Source organism: Pocillopora verrucosa, chromosome 3 (genome assembly GCF_036669915.1).
Source record: "Pocillopora verrucosa isolate sample1 chromosome 3, ASM3666991v2, whole genome shotgun sequence".
Classification (NCBI taxonomy): domain Eukaryota; kingdom Metazoa; phylum Cnidaria; class Anthozoa; order Scleractinia; family Pocilloporidae; genus Pocillopora; species Pocillopora verrucosa.
In genome coordinates, this window is record NC_089314.1 from 15828880 (window position 1) to 15845513 (window position 16634).

Below are 16634 nucleotides of genomic sequence, written 5' to 3' on the forward strand. Positions count from 1 at the left end.
CAACTGAATAAAACTCGTCACCAGGGCACTTGTCTTACTCCTCTCCAGGTTTGAATCTCAGGGAACCGTTCCTTGGAAACGATTGAGCCAGTGCATGTATTTAGGTTTTATGACGTCCCATAAAGTAAGGACTCTATGAATTTGTTTATTCATCAATTGTTTGTCGATTTATTATTGGATCCTAATTTCTTAATTGTTTTTAAGGCGCGGTCTCTGAGGTTGGTTATCTTTTAACTGTTTTTTGTTTCTTTGTTTTGCTACAGGCGTCTCACACGTCTCGAGAAAAAGCAAAAGATTAATTCAAGAAAGCGTCACGCGTTGTGTATTCTACAAGACGGAATGGACAACAGTTGAAATCGTAGTGTGCAACCTTGACTCCGTCATATAACAGGAATAACAATGATGGCAAAGCAGGCCCAAAACGGAAGAGAACACCAGAAACCACACCGGATACACAAGTAGTGTGTAAGTTTTATTAATCTTACCCGTAAAATGTTCATATTTCAGAATATTTAGCGTTGTAAACCGACTATATTATTTCTTATAACGCATTCAAATTCTCAACGGTTCCTCGCGTAACTTGACATGCGTCACAGCACGTGACGCGGTAAAAATAAAGACTAATACAAAGCTCAAATGTAACCATCGTTTAAGAGCTTTGCTTGGATTAGCTATAGAACTGATATTGGTCTCCAGCTCTAAATGAAAAAGTAAAAAAGTAGATAGATTATTTACTGCAAGATGTTTGTCCTTTCCAAAACGATTCCCAGAGTAACTCGCTCCGAGGAACAAAAAATATTATAGTAATGACTGTATGAACCATAAACATCAACCAACCTCCACCGAGAGAGTATAAAAAAAAGGAAAAGAAACGATACCGCGGAGTGTCTTGTAATCATTAACGATATTAAGCAAGACGATGATGGATGATCAACCCCCTAGTGAACCCTCTAAAGGGTGAGTTATCAAGACTGGTAGACAAAGAAAATTTAAAGGAACGTACAATGTGAAACGTGTCGTAAGACCACACGCAATAAGGTACCATTAAGGCGAAACACAAGGTTTACCCAAGAAAAAAGATGCAGGATGTTTTTTCCTCTATCGAAATTGATGTGGTGAGCAAAAGATTCCGTGTTGACATGACGTGTTTCACAGTCCCGTGACTTGTACGACAAATGACATCAGATGACGTGCAGGAAATGTGGGCGGGACAAGGGCGAGGGGTTGAGTAATGTCACTTTCAAGATTTGGATACACAAGTAAATTTACTTTCGTTAGGGGCCTATTATCTTAAAATATAATCCGCTGGGATTTCTTGTCGGTCGCGACAAATGATTCCAAACAGACTCATCGAACGTTTACAAGTTTCATTTGCTATCATTTCCGGTGCAGAAAGCGAAGTATTCATTTGTTTAATCACGGATTAAATTCATTGCTCGATTTCTTTCTCTTTTAACTCATTGTCCGGTCTTCACGTATAGACGTTCGATTTACATGACCCTCTGACAACTAGCGTGACGTACAAGTACGTGTTACACGATGGCTGTTGAGCACAGATGTAAACCAATCAAAATGCATGTTCTAATCGAGCCACCTCCAGTCCTCCCAATGACCTTTGGACTAGTTTCTACAGAAAGCTTTTCAGTGGACAAGCGTTCCCTTGGAAAATTACCGGCAAGCACGTTAGAATAATTGTAGCGTAACCTGTATGTATTTATTTCTGATCAAAGTCGAAGATGTCATTTACATCAGCTATCTCACGGTAGGCAACACCTCTTGTTAAACTCATGTTTTGAAAATATTTTGTTGAGCTTCAGTAACTGGCAATGTCACGTCGTTCTTTTGCTGTTCCTGAAATTTATCTCTGAAACTGATTTTCGTCACCATTCTACTTATTTGTTTTTGGCAGAATTTCGTCGATAGCTGTTCTGCCGTCAGTTCGTTTTACATTACGTTATCGCATCGCCCTTCGAAGGATGGTTTCACAGCTTCCAGCCGGTTGTTCGGTGATTCGAGGACAGTTTGACTCTCTACCCACTAAAGTACAGGAATACGTGGCTGACAAAGCTGAACTCTGCCAACCGGACAACATTTACATTTGCGATGGGTCCAAGGAAGAGAACGAATCATTAATAAACGAGTTGATCGAAAGTGGTGTGTTGACTAAACTTCATAAATATGACAACTGGTATGTTCAAGTAGTTTAAGCCAAATTTGCTGTTGATTTGACAATCGAATATACCTAAAACTTGGATTTTTTGCAAGCAATGATTCATACTAGGGAATCAAGAAGAGGGAACTTGACAGTAGTAAATTTCAGTTTATAGTCCACTGACTGTAGTTTTTGTGTTTCACAGTTTCTTAGCCCGCACTGATCCACGCGATGTGGCACGAGTGGAATCTAAAACGTACATCTGTACAGAGGACAAAGGAGAATCCATCCCAACAGCAAAGGATGGAGTTGAAGGCCGGCTGGGTAAATGGATGAGCGTAAAGGATATGAACAAGGAGTTGAGTAAAAGATTTCCTGGTTGTATGAAAGGTGAGGACATATCTTAAAGAAGAATCAAGCACGATTGCCAACCTCGTGCGGAAACTAGGATTTGTTTAGACCAAAGTTTGTTGAGAAAAAAAATCCTTTTGCTTATAACGTGTCTTTTGGCATCAAAATGAAGCTTCCCTACCTTTTTACTGCAAGATTTCGTTAAAATTGTCCTGTCATCCTGGTCTCTTACGATATTGTCTATCGTGCGTTGTGATTGGTTGTTGCGGGAGGTGTGGTAAGGGGTATGCCACGTAAATAGGATATTGTCCATTTCAACTAAGTTTCAAAGGTCATCTTGGTCTTTTTGAAATTCAATGAGAGTGCATTTGTTTTGTTTTAAAAACAAGTCTTGGTTGCTTTGGTTAACTTTCACATTTTTGTTTTCCCCTTTATTTTTATAAAAATCCCTGACCTGAAAATAGTGTTTTTTGCAACCATGAAAATCAAAATACTTATTGCTTTAAAAACAATCCAAAGCAAAAAGGTGAAGCTAGCAAGGATGTTTTCTTCCCCTAGGTGATTAATGATAGTCAGCTTTATTTAAGTCTATTTCAGTGAAACAGCTAAGTTGGGCTAGAAACATCTATATCTTCTAACAGCTCAGTCATTATAAAATGTGAATACTGGTGCTAAACAGGTCCTTATCACATTGCTTGTGCCAAGTTTAAATTAATAGAATTTTAGTGAAGATTGGAAACTTCATGCTTCACTAAAGAGGAAAGTAATTTGAATATTCCATGTTGGAGGCAGTTTTATGTAAAATTTACATTTATCTGTTTCACATTTATCTGTTTTCAGCCTCAACTCCAATGTAATTTTCAATAAAATGTTTTTTTAGTCTGAATATACATGATTGCTAATCCCAAGGGGTTGTTATCAGAGATTTCATTATACTGGAAGAACCTTTGAACCTGTTACATTCCTGTTGTGCATTCCATCTGTTATGGAGATCTCTTCTGTCTGAATTTCTTATTTGTTAATTTGTTTGTAGTTTTAATGTGCACAGTTTGGACAAAAGTACTCAGGACTGATAAATCTTGCAGACTTTTTCTTTGGTCAAGGGAGGGTTGAATGTGGCTATGCAAACCCACTTACCCATGTTACATTTGACCAATTCTGTTAATCCCAAACTATTTTCATTCTTATCCAGATCAGCCTTACTTCTTATTAGAAATCTTTGTGGTATGAATTTGCTGCTTGTAATATCATGTTTGTATATTGTGCTTTTGTTTCAATGTATCAAGATTTTACCAGACAGAAGACTTAATTCTTGATGTTGTTTGAGAAGCTAGTTAACAAAATTAATTTTTTGAAAAAATAAAGCTAACAAATAACCACTATATTTTGAAAATAATAGCAATCAATAAACCAGGTCAAACTTTTAAGCAGATCTGCAATCAATTGTAGTTTTCAAATTCACAGTTTGTTGCAAAAATCTGTGACCTAAACATTTTTTTAAGCCCAAATATGCCAATCAGCAAACCTGTTCATTCCCTTACTTAACATTTTTCTATCAAAATACAGAAATGGGTGTGTTATCACAAGCCTGAGAGAAAATTGTTTGTTATTTAATGAGAAGTTGACATTGAAGAACCATTGGCAGTAGACAATAGCTGTTGAACTTTGAACAAGATGATTGATGAATAGTAATGTCAGGTTTTTCAAGTTATGCACTCTTAAGTTTTTAAGTGTGTGAATGACCTTTGAAATGCTCAGGTTAGAATAACAACTGTGTTTCTGCTGTTCAGTAATAGATCACAGATTGGTTACTGATATTTTAGCCACAATTTCTGAGTACAATTCAGCTTAACATACAAACTGAACTCCTCAACAAGAAAGGATGGAGTCCAACATCTTCAAATTCAAATTTCTCTTTGAGAAACTTAGAGCATTTTCTTGATGCAAATTTCTCTTTGAGAAGCCCAAAAAAACTCCTTGATGCAGGGATAGAGATTCAACCCTTTAACTCCCAGATCAAATTTGTTATTTTCCTGTCAACCATACAACTGTTATGATGTTAATAGTTATCCCTAAATTTATATATTTTTTTTATTTTTATCACTTATCTGCTCGATATTGTACTGATATTGTAAGGAGAAATTCTGTGGTAGTCATTCACGGAGTTAAAGGGTTAACCACATTTTCCAGATGTTGATTTGCCTCCTATATGGCGGTAATTAACTGATATTCACTTTTTGGAAATGAAAGAATTGCATACAAGCTTCACTTCAGAGATGGACATATGTTTTTTCCAGGCCGTACCATGTATGTCATGGCATTCAGTATGGGTCCAGTTGGGTCTCCTGTGTCTAAGATTGGTATCCAAGTCACAGACTCTCCTTATGTGGTCTGTTCCATGCGCATCATGACTAGGATGGGTGCAGAGGTTATGAAAGTTCTGGGAAACAACGGCTTTGTGAAGTGTCTACACTCAGTTGGTTTGCCTAAACCTGAACCACCATCCCAGTTCAAGTGGCCTTGTAATCCAGATAGAACCATTATCTCTCACTTTCCTCATGATCGTGAAATCAAATCATTTGGAAGCGGTTATGGAGGAAATTCTCTGTTGGGAAAGAAATGCTTTGCTCTACGGATTGCCAGCACAATTGGTCGTGACGAAGGATGGTTGGCAGAACACATGCTGGTATGATGTATAACCTTGTAAACTGAGAAATAATAGTACTAAACATTTTGAACACCTACAGAAACCAGGGTGTGTCAAGTTAAGAAGTAAAACCATTATGGGAACTAAGTGATGATTTTTTATCTGATTTTTGAAAAAATTAATATGCCTGATTGGTCAATAACCTTAATGCTTGGGGCACAAGAGTCATACCTAAAGATCCAAAGCATCTATCTTGCCGCAGCTCACACCAGCTTACCCTTCTTCATTCCTTCACTTTTCCCAAAATTCTGGCTTTTTTCAGAATGAAAGTTATACATTTTGGTTAAGAGGCATAACATATTGATGAAAATGAAAAAAATTAAAGCAACTAAAAGCTATTGTGCTGTTTCTCTATCCAGGTTGTTGCTCTCACAAACCCCCAGGGTGAAAAGAAATACATTGCTGCAGCCTTCCCAAGTGCCTGTGGAAAGACCAATTTGGCCATGATGACACCAACATTGCCAGGTTGGAAGGTTGAATGCATTGGGGATGACATTGCCTGGATGTGGTTTGATGAGGAAGGTCAACTGAGAGCTATTAATCCTGAATTTGGCTTCTTTGGAGTTGCACCAGGAACATCGAACAAGACCAACCCAGTTGCTATGGATACATGCAAAAAGGGAACATTGTTCACGAATGTTGCACAAACAGGCGATGGTGACTTTTATTGGGAAGGTATAAGCCATGATATGTATTTGAAAATGAAAACATAGAATTAGTGAGATTAAGGTTTAATTTACAGAATAATCTCATTATTGTGTTAAGTATCTTACAGTGATTTTCAGATCTAATATGGAGCACTCATCATTTGAAGAGATTTTTAACTTATATTTTCAGGCAAATGGTTAATTAAGTACAAAAGCTTTTCCAGTCTGATCTAATTTTTAGTATTGATCATCTTATAGTATCCCTGGAGGCTAAATTGTCAGATGAAAATCAAGTTCATCTGAATCATCATGAATGGCAGCATTCTTAATCTAGTGTCTTTGTTTTGAAGGTTTGCCGCTACCAGATGCAGATGTAACTACTTGGCTTGGAGAGAAAAATTGGAAGCCTGGAAAAACTAAGGCAGCACATCCTAATTCCAGATTCTGTGCACCAATAAGCAATTGCCCAATCATGGACAAAGACTGGGAAAATCCCAAGGGTGTTCCCATCAGTGCTATACTGTTTGGTGGCCGACGCCCAAGAGGAGTTCCTCTGGTGTATGAAGCCTTTAATTGGCAGCATGGGGTTTTCATTGCTTCATCCATGTCCTCTGAAGCCACCGCCGCTGCTGAACATCAGGGAAAAAATATCATGAGAGATCCTTTTGCTATGAGGCCTTTCTTTGGGTACAATTTTGGCAAGTACATGGAGCACTGGTTAAGTATGGGAAACAATCCAAATCACAAGTTACCAAGAATTTTTCATGTAAACTGGTTCCGTCTTGATGAAAATAACAAGTTTTTGTGGCCAGGTAAGACTTGAAGGAGTTACTAATAATAAAAACATTTCAACACAATTTTTTTCTTGTTCAAGGATGCACTGCAAATCAAATTGCTAAATTTTGGACTTTTTGTTCAGAAAACAGTTATTTATTTGATAAGACTGTCTTTCTTTATGAGGGGTACTTATAGTTTTTATTAGTTAAAAATTGATCCTTTCAATGTAATTTGCAGGCCATTGGAATGCTACCTACAAAATGCTGTATAATTATTATTAAGCTGCTTTTGGAATATTTTGTGTTTTTTTTTATTCTGTGCTTTTAAGCTAATTACTCAACCTGTTTGTCAACTTTTTCCAAGGATTTGGAGAGAACAGTCGTGTGCTAGAGTGGGTGCTGCGACGTTGTGATGGAGAGGACATTGCCAAGCCTAGCCCAATTGGCTTCATACCCAAGAATGATTCAATTAATGCTGAAGGTCTTGGAGAACTGAACATGAAGGAGCTGTTCAGTATTCCCAAGAACTATTGGTTGGAAGAGTGCCGCTCCCTGCGACAATACTATGAAGAGCAGCTAGGGGATGACTTACCAAATGCTGTTAGAGATGAGCTAAATGCTCTTGAAGAAAGGCTTAAGCAGTAATCAATAGTTCCACGTAATTACATACTGTTGGCTACATTTGTTTTATTTATACCACTCGTACATCAATTGATTGGTTGTATGCGGTAAAGGAAATTGATTTACTGAGCTACTAGTAATTTAACTATAAGTATCAGTACCAATTAGTGCAGGTAAAAAAATTGGACAAATAGTGAGTTTTTTAGTAGTTAGAATGATGATCTAATAAAGAGAGGCTACCTTTATTTTTAAAGTTAGCTTGTGAAGACTAACAATAACAAGTACTTATTTATTATTTGAACAAATTGAAAGACAAAATTTGAATAGCTAAATGCCAGTGTAAACATTTTCTGTAGGGTAGTTAGGTAGTATAGTCAAACATGCATTGTTAAATGATCATTTGAATAATGATAACTCCCAGTAGAAAAATGATCTTTTTCACTGATTTCAATTTTTTATTTTTTCCTATTTGCCTTCAATTTGTTGAGTAACATACATATCTCATTATATGTCTAAGTAATGAGGTTCAGTTCCCCAAGTTAAGTCACTAACTTAATGAGATCCAATAGGTCACATTTAGAGTGATAAGGTAACCTATCAAATAAATATGTTGCTGACATTTTATTACATAGGAAGGTGTTAAAAATGTTTTGCGGCATTACTACATGTATTAACAAGTTGTATTTTTTTTTGTCTCAGTAATGGAATGTTATTTAGGTTGGTCTTGATTTGGCCATTTTTTTTTTGTCAATGGCTCATTTGCTAGTAGGTTACTAGAGGAGTAATTGTTACAAATAGGAGTCATAAATCTTGCAACCCTTGCTGGTTAAGGAATGTGGCAATGCTATTTCGGGACAAAAGTATCTCAATGTTGTTTTCCTTCTGACACAGAAAGCACATATTGTGTCAAATGAACATGCTTATTCAAAGAGTTAAAATCAAGGCTGAACTGGTTTAAGTGAGTTTCATCCCCAGACATGTTAATTTGTGGATCAAAGTTGTGACAAAGTGAGATATCAAGTTTACACCTATCTCCATTGGAAAAATAGTGGATGGTGCTCTTTTGTGGGATAACTGATTTTGCTCCAAGCAGTATAATTTGTTTTGCTGGCACTCATTCAGTAGATAGTTAGTGTGTTTACTATAGTGTTTTCATAACCGAGGCCTAAATGAAATCAAATCAAGATTTTGCCCAAAGGGCTAAATTCTCAATTCTCACTTCTTTGTCAAGTCTGGGAGAGGGAAAGAGATGTTTCAAATGTAAAATGCTGTAGTTTGTGAACAGTCTTTGGATTGGGCTATGAAATAATTTCAGCTAAACTTCTATTTGTACATCCTTTATAGACAATCACAACTAGCTAGGTTATAGAAGTGTAATTTTTTTAACTTATCAAATAAACTACATTTGGTTTAGAATTAAAAGTTGACCAAGTCTCTTGATGTTGTAACAAACACCATTAAAGGAAAAGTATGCTCTTAAAACTATCTGATCTTTTAAATGCATAGAGAATAGTCCCAAGAATATTGATGATGATGTGAGGGTGTTGAGGGTTTAAAGTATATTAAAAAAGGACTGTTACGTTTTAGGATCCACAGTAACCGAACCATTTGAAACTTGTAGAAAAGTGAACATAAAATTCAACTTGAGACCCTTTCATTAGCTGTTCATCTATGACATAAGAGTCTTGCTTGTTAGATTTCTAAGTGATCTGTTAGCACAGTTGAAAGCAATACAAAAAGGCATTTGTTCCTTGAGTAGTAATTTTTTGTGATAACTAGAGATACTTTTTTGACCTACCAATTGATGAGTTTGTGGCCTGGTTATTAAGTTACATTCTCACATCTATTTTTAGCACTACTGAAGACAATTTTGAATGGCTTGATTCAGTACTCTACAATATCACAAAATACACAACAGAGTACACTGTTAGATAAACTCTTAAATGATAGGATAAAAATTGTATGGTTTCTAGAACATGCCTGTTCCTTTTCCTTGAATCCTCCTAGTCAAGATTTTTTATTCATGATTATTGGTACAGTATATTGATGTGGTGTGGACCCCAATGAAGGCTCCTGTTTTCCCTTCATTCAATTCCCTTTGATTCAGGTCAAGTTTGTTTACCAGAGCAATGTTTTCAATTATACAACTTTACCATTAAACCATGAGAGAATACCTGTGAGAGCATTTTCTCAATTCTTGTTGCCCATTGTAATTATAAAGTGGGAAGCGATTAATAGAAAATTACTGCATGAAGAAGTCCAAACTTTTAATTTGCAAATGATTCATAAATTTGGTCATGTCCTGCCAACCTAGGGCTAGACAACAAAGTTCCCTTAAGGCTTCCTAAAAGAATGGTTCACCATTACACCAGCAACCTTAACACTTCTTTCACTTAACATTAAATAAGTAAAAAGACATAATGAAGAACACAAGGCCGTCACAATCATTTAATGTGAAATTTGTGCAAAATACTGTATAAAATGAACTACATCACCCTAAGGATAAAATTAAGGATTCACAACTGAATTGATTTTGCACAAATTACCGTAATAATATTTATAACAATATTAACAGACAACAGTATGCTTCTGGGAAATTAAGAATACTTTTGGTCAAGTCTAAATTATTACAGCTTAGCTACATTAAGAAAAAATAATGTCACTGTTCTCGTCAGCAATATAGCCTCAGAACTAACAATCAGCAAAAGATTCAATTTTTTTTGCATCATTCCATAGTGTCTCCATAGCATGAAAAAAAAATCAATAGCAGTTCACCAACAACAAAATGCACTTCAACCAACACTGTCTCTCTTCACCCTTACCTCAAACATTATAACTATATTTAAAAAGTTACTCTTACAGCTACATTAAGTAGCAGATTACACATAAAATGTAATTATTCTTTTCATCAACCAACAAATAGTCTTTTTACAATTTAAACATTCAATGTAAATGAAACAGAAGATGAGCACATCTGAAACTGATTTTTTTTCAAAATAACTTTAAGAAAATGCTAGTTTAATTAGTTGGTGAAACATCAATTAAGAATTAAAATTCACCTCAAAGTATCGTATTAAGCTAATGAGTTTACACATACAATAAGTGTATTGGAAAAAAAAATGAACATTTTGGACAATAAAAAGTTGTTTACTGACTCTTGTAAAACAAATACAAATTAATGTTGTTGAGGGAAATTTGGAAAATTACAAATCTTTTGGAAAATGTTCCTTTTTGGCATATGTGTATCTTGTAGTTCATGTTCATTCACTGAAATGTGACTTTCTCTTATTTTCAAACTCATGAATATCAATTCAGTGTATGTCATTATAAAAACAAAATATAACCATTAAAATCAAAGCAGAACTCATATCCGAGTAAAGAATACTTTGGGGTTGAAAATAATAAGGGTTTCCACATTGTTACTGCAACTTTCCAACCACATATGAAATCAAAGCTCTACATGCTGTATCTTTCAGTACACACTGTCATCATTTAGCCCTGTCATATAGAGATGTCTTAAAAAGTATCTTAAAATCTGTAAAAATGAGTTGGAATCAGGTTCAAAAAGGACATTATTAAAAAAATTATCATGCAAGTTACAGGAGAAATAACCATGAAAAGCACTCAAAAAACAATTACACATCACTTCAATGAAGAAGAGGAAAAACTAGCCATGAGTGAAGTATCTGTAAGCCAAGTATGCCACTGTACATCCTAATAGGATTCCCCCTGATACCATCAATCTGAAGTTCCATACTTTTGTATCTTCACTTTGTTTGACATTCTTCTTTATTTTATCAATCATATCAGATGTCTTTTTCCTGCGTTCTTCCCTTCGCTTACGTACTTCCATACCACTATGAACAAAAAAATGCAGTATGTTGTTGACGCTGTTCTAAAGAATGTTATTAGCACAAGTTTGCTGGCTGTTTTCACATAAGCTCCATGGTGACTTGATTTTTTATTCTGCCATCCATGTGGACTTTCTCCATTCCTAATCATAACCATTACAATTTCCTCAAATGTGATTAGTGCATTAGCTGCTTTATTCTTCACTTATCATTCTGTACAGTCATAATTGGACATTTGGCTGTAATTGGACGCCTGTAATTGGACAGTTGAAGCAGCCAATCATACTAAGTCCACTCAGCTAAATCCACTAATCACTGTATTGATCACAATGATCATAGCAAGAATCACATATCCTGAAAAAAAAAAACCTGGGGAATTTCCAAAATTGAGGGATTTTTTTCTTTAGACATTGTCTCTACTGCAGATGTTTGTCCTAAATGTACTTGTGTTTTTGGAAATTTTAACGGTTATGATTAATTGGTATTAGGATGAAGTGGAGTCCAATTTGGTCTCTAATCATATTAATGGTTAACATTCAGCTTGTAATTCACATCCACACATCTCCATGCGTATTCATTAAAAGGTTCCAGCCACTATCTCTATCCCATCTTAGGTAGGTTTACTCCTTTTCTTTTTTTTTTCCACTGTCCAGTAGAATTGTTTATTCTCAGTGCTCTTTGCTAATATTGTATGATCATTTATACCTCTCATTCTCCTTTACTTGGCCTTTACTTGTTGATTGCAACCCTTCATCTAATGTTTTGAGACCTCCAGTGGTAACTTCACATCCCTGGTTTGAAGGTTTGCAGCCATCTCTTGGGTTTAGACAGTAGTCTTTGGCATTGCAACTTCCCTCATCCGACAGGTGAAGAACCCCTTCATCTAATGGTTGAGGGTCTTCCTTGTCTTTTGTATGGACAGTACCTTCCTTGGTATGTTGATCCTCTACAGCAGTTGATTGAGGCACATCTTTCAGTTTAGACCCCTCATCTGTTATTTGAAGACCCTCCTCCTCTGTTTGTTCTAGTGTATCATCTTTTATGGGTAACTCAGCATGCACAGGGGATAGTTTGTTTCGTTCCTAAGAGAGAATAAGAAAAACAAAGATCACTTAAACTCAAGCAATTGTACAGCAGGATCCTCATTTAAGTAGCTAATACATGCAAAAAATTCACAAGAAAACAAACAAACAAAAGAATTAGTTTCACCAGAAACCAAATATTAACCTTTAAGTCGTAATTTTGTTGTGTTTCATCATCTTTTGAATCATCTAGTAAGCTTTCCCTTATTTGAACAGTGTCATCATCAGTCTCTGATTCTGACAAGGAAGACAGGTTGATGACTTCATCTGACCCATCACTACCACTGTCTGAAAACACCTCTTCTACTTCTGATTTTGGCTCTGTCACGTAGGTAACTGAATTCAGACAAGTGACAAACAAATAAATGTCTAGAAAGTTTTCTTAGGTTAAATATGAGCTATTTACAAGACAAAAATATACTTATAAAAACCAAACATTTTTGACACAAAAATAAATAAATAAACAAATTAATAAAATGATGACCTAGTGTTAAAAATGTTTGGTTTTTACTTTTAAATTAATTTTGCCTTGCAAATACCACAAACAAATAAAAAACTAAAAAAATAGATGTGCAAAAAATCAAAAGAAGACCTGGTATTCTGTATAATAATCAATATTGAAGTTTTCTTACAGATTAGAGGATGCATTCTCTTAGTCACTGAACATTATTCCAAATGTATTCCTCTCATTTGCTCCCCTGATTCATGTTTCAGTGCAGACCTTTCTAGTAGTAATCTATCCACTGATTATAGAATACATTCCCTATAACCTCTTACTCCTTATCTTAATATTATTTCATTAGGATGTACTGTTAGTAACATACCAGGTTCACCTATACGACTCTTCTTATTCTCTGGTTCATCAGTAGTCTCAGCATGCCTTCGTCGTGGTGGTAGTGGAGGTGGTGTCTCCTCTTTCTCCCCCTCCTGATGGCTTGTATCATCTCTTTTACTTGTAACTACTTCATCATCCTGGTCATCACCTTTCAGAGAAATAAAGGAGACTGCCATAAAACATTTTGCAGAAACATTTTTGAAATTTTAAATTTTGGCTTAATGAACCAGTAGTCAAAAATGCAGGTAACATTTCATTGGTGGATGGGTAAACAGTCAAACTTGAATGGGAACATAAATTAAGAGCCACTGACCAAAAATATCAAGAATTCGATGACAGTTGCAAAATTTCATAATTAATTTTATTTTTCCTAAAGGAACCTTTTGATGAACCTTTTTCAAAAATTACATCAAAAAGTTCTATTTTACTTTGCTTTCTCTGAAAAACCGAAAAGTTTAAATGGTCATTGTCACTTCGTATGCCACAACACAATGTAATCCTGCCTTTAAATTTTGTGTGCTAGCAGATGATTCCTTTATCTTGTCGAAAATGTGGATTTGTTATGTTGTTGCATATAAGTCTGCATAATGAGCCATAGAAATAATGTACTTTGTGTCTATTTCACAGTGGTAAAATAGAGGTCAACTTCAATAGCCTATAAGAAGGTATAACATATTTATTTACAAATCATTATTTACATCATATTACAGCTTTATGTAGTTTGATTCTTCCAATTCTCTATCTTGGCCTGTCATAAGTGGCATTTCCAGGTTGAAAAGACTTTGGGCTATTATGACAAAAATGCAATGCCAACTCCTGAACAGCTGCTATGGCCTATTTAAAGGCCTACAAAAAGGTCTGGTATACATATTTGCAAATCATAATATAAATCATCTTTAAGCTTTATCCTTGCAGTTTAATACCTCAAATTTTCTTTCTTGGCCTGCCATAAGCAGCACATCCAGCCTGAAAGGAATTTTGGCTAAAATGACTTAACACAGCAGTGTTATCGGTTGAACAGCTATTGCACAAGAGGTCATGCCTGGCCAAGAATGTACCATGTACATGACCTCTTGCATGACAGTTGTTCAACGGATTATTCCATTTTTTGTCATTTAGCCTGAATTCTTTTCAAGCTGGATGTGCTGCTTATGGCCCTTATGGTGCTTATGACTCTGAGATGACACCATACTCTTTAATGAAAAATTAATGGTACAAATAACATGGTTTGTCTACTTGAAGCATTTCCAATGTTTCCAGATCATCTTTAGAACTCAGAATATAAATGCTTGGCTCAAAAAGGCCTGTCAGCAATTTTTTGTCATGCTAAGTGTAATGTTTGCACAGTAGATAAAAATGATACAAGTCACCTTTCATTCTTTTTTGAAACAGCATTTTTATCTTCCAGTATGTGAGAAGTTCAACTTAGCAAATTGAGGATAATTTTGCATACATGTATAAGCAAATGTAAGACCTAGCTTTTTCCATGCACTTAATGCCTTTAAGACCTTTTGCATGGGAGACTTTTGAAAAGCAAATCATCACCAGTCAACATTTCATCTCTGAGACCCATTCTGCTTCTTTTGAAATATTTTAATTTCACAGATAAATACTCCATAGATTTGAAGCCTCTAACCCTCTGGAGTACAAGCCTGAAATGTTGTTACACACTATAATTCACTGTGTGCACAGCCAGACTGAGTTAACTCACCAGTATTTGGTTGTATCTGATGCTTTACAGCTCTGTGATATATTTCAGGCATTAGAACACGTACACCTTCTAAAATGGCCAGGTATGTGAAGCGCAGTTGATCTGGTGTTTGAATGAGACCCACTCTATATTGCCTTATTTCTAGTAACATGGCTTGGATATCAATCTGATTCATGTCTTCCTCATGCTCAATCTGATAAAAAAAATATAACAGGAATCTTCCAACATAAGAAATGGACTGCTCAAACAGTAAAGAAACAAAAACTTAGACATAGTTTGATGCTACTCTGGTTTGCAGATTTAATGAATGTAACTGAAGAAGTTACAATTCGTAGACTCAACGTTTCAACACTCCTACCTAGTGCCTTCATCAGGGGTGATCTAAATGCTACAACAAGAGGTCCTTTTATATGATCACTAATTAGCGGCCTTTTTTTCTGACGAGGTGTAAATAGGCGTCAGGAAGCAAACTGCCATCATCACGATTTAAAGGGGTGTGGGCAGAGTTGATATGCCAAGCCTCCAAACAAAGGCACTGGTGGTAACGCTGATTAGTGGTGATAATTTTAGAATTATCCCACCCAATCGTGTGGTTGGTTAGGCATGTATGCTCCGATAAAGCATATTTTCGCCAAACCTAAGGATCCTGTCATGAAAGAACAACGAACCGACACCATTTATTCTATTCCTTGCAATGACTGTGACAATGAATACATCGGACAGACCAAACGTCAGTTTGGTACATGGTTAAAAGAGCACCAAAAAGCGGTTTTTCTTTGCAAAAAGGGAAATTCAGCTTTATCAGAGCATACATGCCTAACCAAACCACACATTCATTATAAATATTTTATAAAAAAAAACTTTATACATTATAATTGTAACACGAGTCTTTAAATTAATAATTTGGACCATGTGATAACAATGTTAAGACTTTTTAGAAACATGGAAGGAAAAAATGTTTGTTGTGCATATTTACAAAATGACAATATCCAAGCCATAGTTGTCTTAAGATGACAGGAATCCAAAACTAAAGAGAGTTCCAGTATTTTTTAAAGTGTCACCAACATTTAAGAGGTGCTTTGTCTGGTATTCATTTTTCAGGATGATTTCTTACCCTGACAACATCAATGATAGAAACCTATAGTATGTATAATTTGATCCCTACTCACTTCTGTCAGAACTGAATCCACCATGACAAATGTTCCGGACCTTCCTATTCCAGCACTTCAAAAGTAAGCACAAAAACCTCTTCAGGATATTTAAAGCCTAAATATTTTAAAACTTCAAATACATAAAATATATTAAATAACATTTTCAAAGGAGTCTGCCAGAGTCACTTCCCTGTATAGAGGTTTCTGTCAGCTGTAGTTTCTTGATTAAAATCCATTCCTATGCTATTTAGAAGAAAATGCTACCACTAATTGTATGAAAAAAAAAGGTTAAATAACATGCCTACAATGAATTACACAGGGTCCTACATCATTAGACATCACTCCCGCCCTGCGCACTTCAAACAGGAAAGCCAGGAAAGTAGCAGGTGAGGTAGGCACTCCAAAGTCTGGCCATGTCAGATAGTGAAAATGCTCTATTGGACGTTTCTCTCCTGTCTAAAAAGATAATAATGACAACCTGTCTTAACTCATGCCTGTTTGATCAAAAGTAGTCAAAAAAGGAAACAATGTAAGTAACTCCAACTACTGACCAAAATATTTTCTAGTTCCAGTGATCTTATGGTGAAGTATTCATTGTGCAACTCCCGAAGGTAGTTGATTTTGAAGTTACCAAACTCAAGCTGATTAGAATGGGCATAGGCCTCTCCACATGGCCAGTACTGGTAACACTTGATCTGCAATGTAACAAACATGTGTAAGAAAATTTTTTTACTCCCAATGGAATGCTGT

At 35.6% G+C, this 16634-nt stretch overlaps 2 protein-coding genes across 3 annotated transcripts in view; one reads left to right on the forward strand and one right to left on the reverse strand.

Moving 5' to 3' along the window:
- The first annotated feature begins 309 nt into the window (after window positions 1-309).
- LOC131790841 (phosphoenolpyruvate carboxykinase, cytosolic [GTP]) lies at window positions 310-8676 on the forward strand. 2 transcript variants are annotated; one of them, XM_066164531.1, is made up of 7 exons: window positions 310-465; window positions 1910-2188; window positions 2358-2542; window positions 4801-5189; window positions 5570-5885; window positions 6208-6669; window positions 6998-8676. In XM_066164531.1, the coding sequence occupies exons 2-7, from the start codon at window positions 1977-1979 to the stop codon at window positions 7276-7278; spliced, it is 1845 nt and encodes a 614-aa protein (XP_066020628.1). In that variant the 5' UTR covers window positions 310-465; window positions 1910-1976; the 3' UTR covers window positions 7279-8676. The 2 variants fall into 2 exon arrangements, with proteins under 2 accessions (XP_066020628.1, XP_058964077.1); XM_059108094.2 differs by lacking the exon at window positions 310-465 and adding an exon at window positions 1602-1762.
- Window positions 8677-8786: 110 nt separating this feature from the next.
- Window positions 8787-16634, reverse strand: part of LOC131790842 (tyrosine-protein phosphatase non-receptor type 1-like) — a 10966-nt gene continuing 3118 nt past the window's right edge. Inside the window, exons 6-13 of the mRNA XM_059108095.2 lie at window positions 16436-16579; window positions 16186-16340; window positions 15903-15957; window positions 14734-14926; window positions 13012-13170; window positions 12333-12523; window positions 11811-12187; window positions 8787-11111 (exon numbers count right to left, since the gene is read on the reverse strand). Of these exons, the coding sequence (XP_058964078.2) occupies window positions 10922-11111; window positions 11811-12187; window positions 12333-12523; window positions 13012-13170; window positions 14734-14926; window positions 15903-15957; window positions 16186-16340; window positions 16436-16579 (1464 nt within the window). The 3' untranslated portion in view covers window positions 8787-10921. The remainder of the gene's footprint in view (window positions 11112-11810; window positions 12188-12332; window positions 12524-13011; window positions 13171-14733; window positions 14927-15902; window positions 15958-16185; window positions 16341-16435; window positions 16580-16634) is intronic.

Bases quoted from the DNA above. Each gene is read 5' to 3' on its own strand.
- LOC131790841 (XM_059108094.2), top strand. From the start codon at position 1,737: ATGTCATTTACATCAGCTATCTCACG. The intron at 2,189-2,357 runs GTATGTTCAAGT...TGTGTTTCACAG, and splicing joins CTTCATAAATATGACAACTG to TTTCTTAGCCCGCACTGATC. The intron at 6,670-6,997 runs GTAAGACTTGAA...ACTTTTTCCAAG, and splicing joins TAACAAGTTTTTGTGGCCAG to GATTTGGAGAGAACAGTCGT.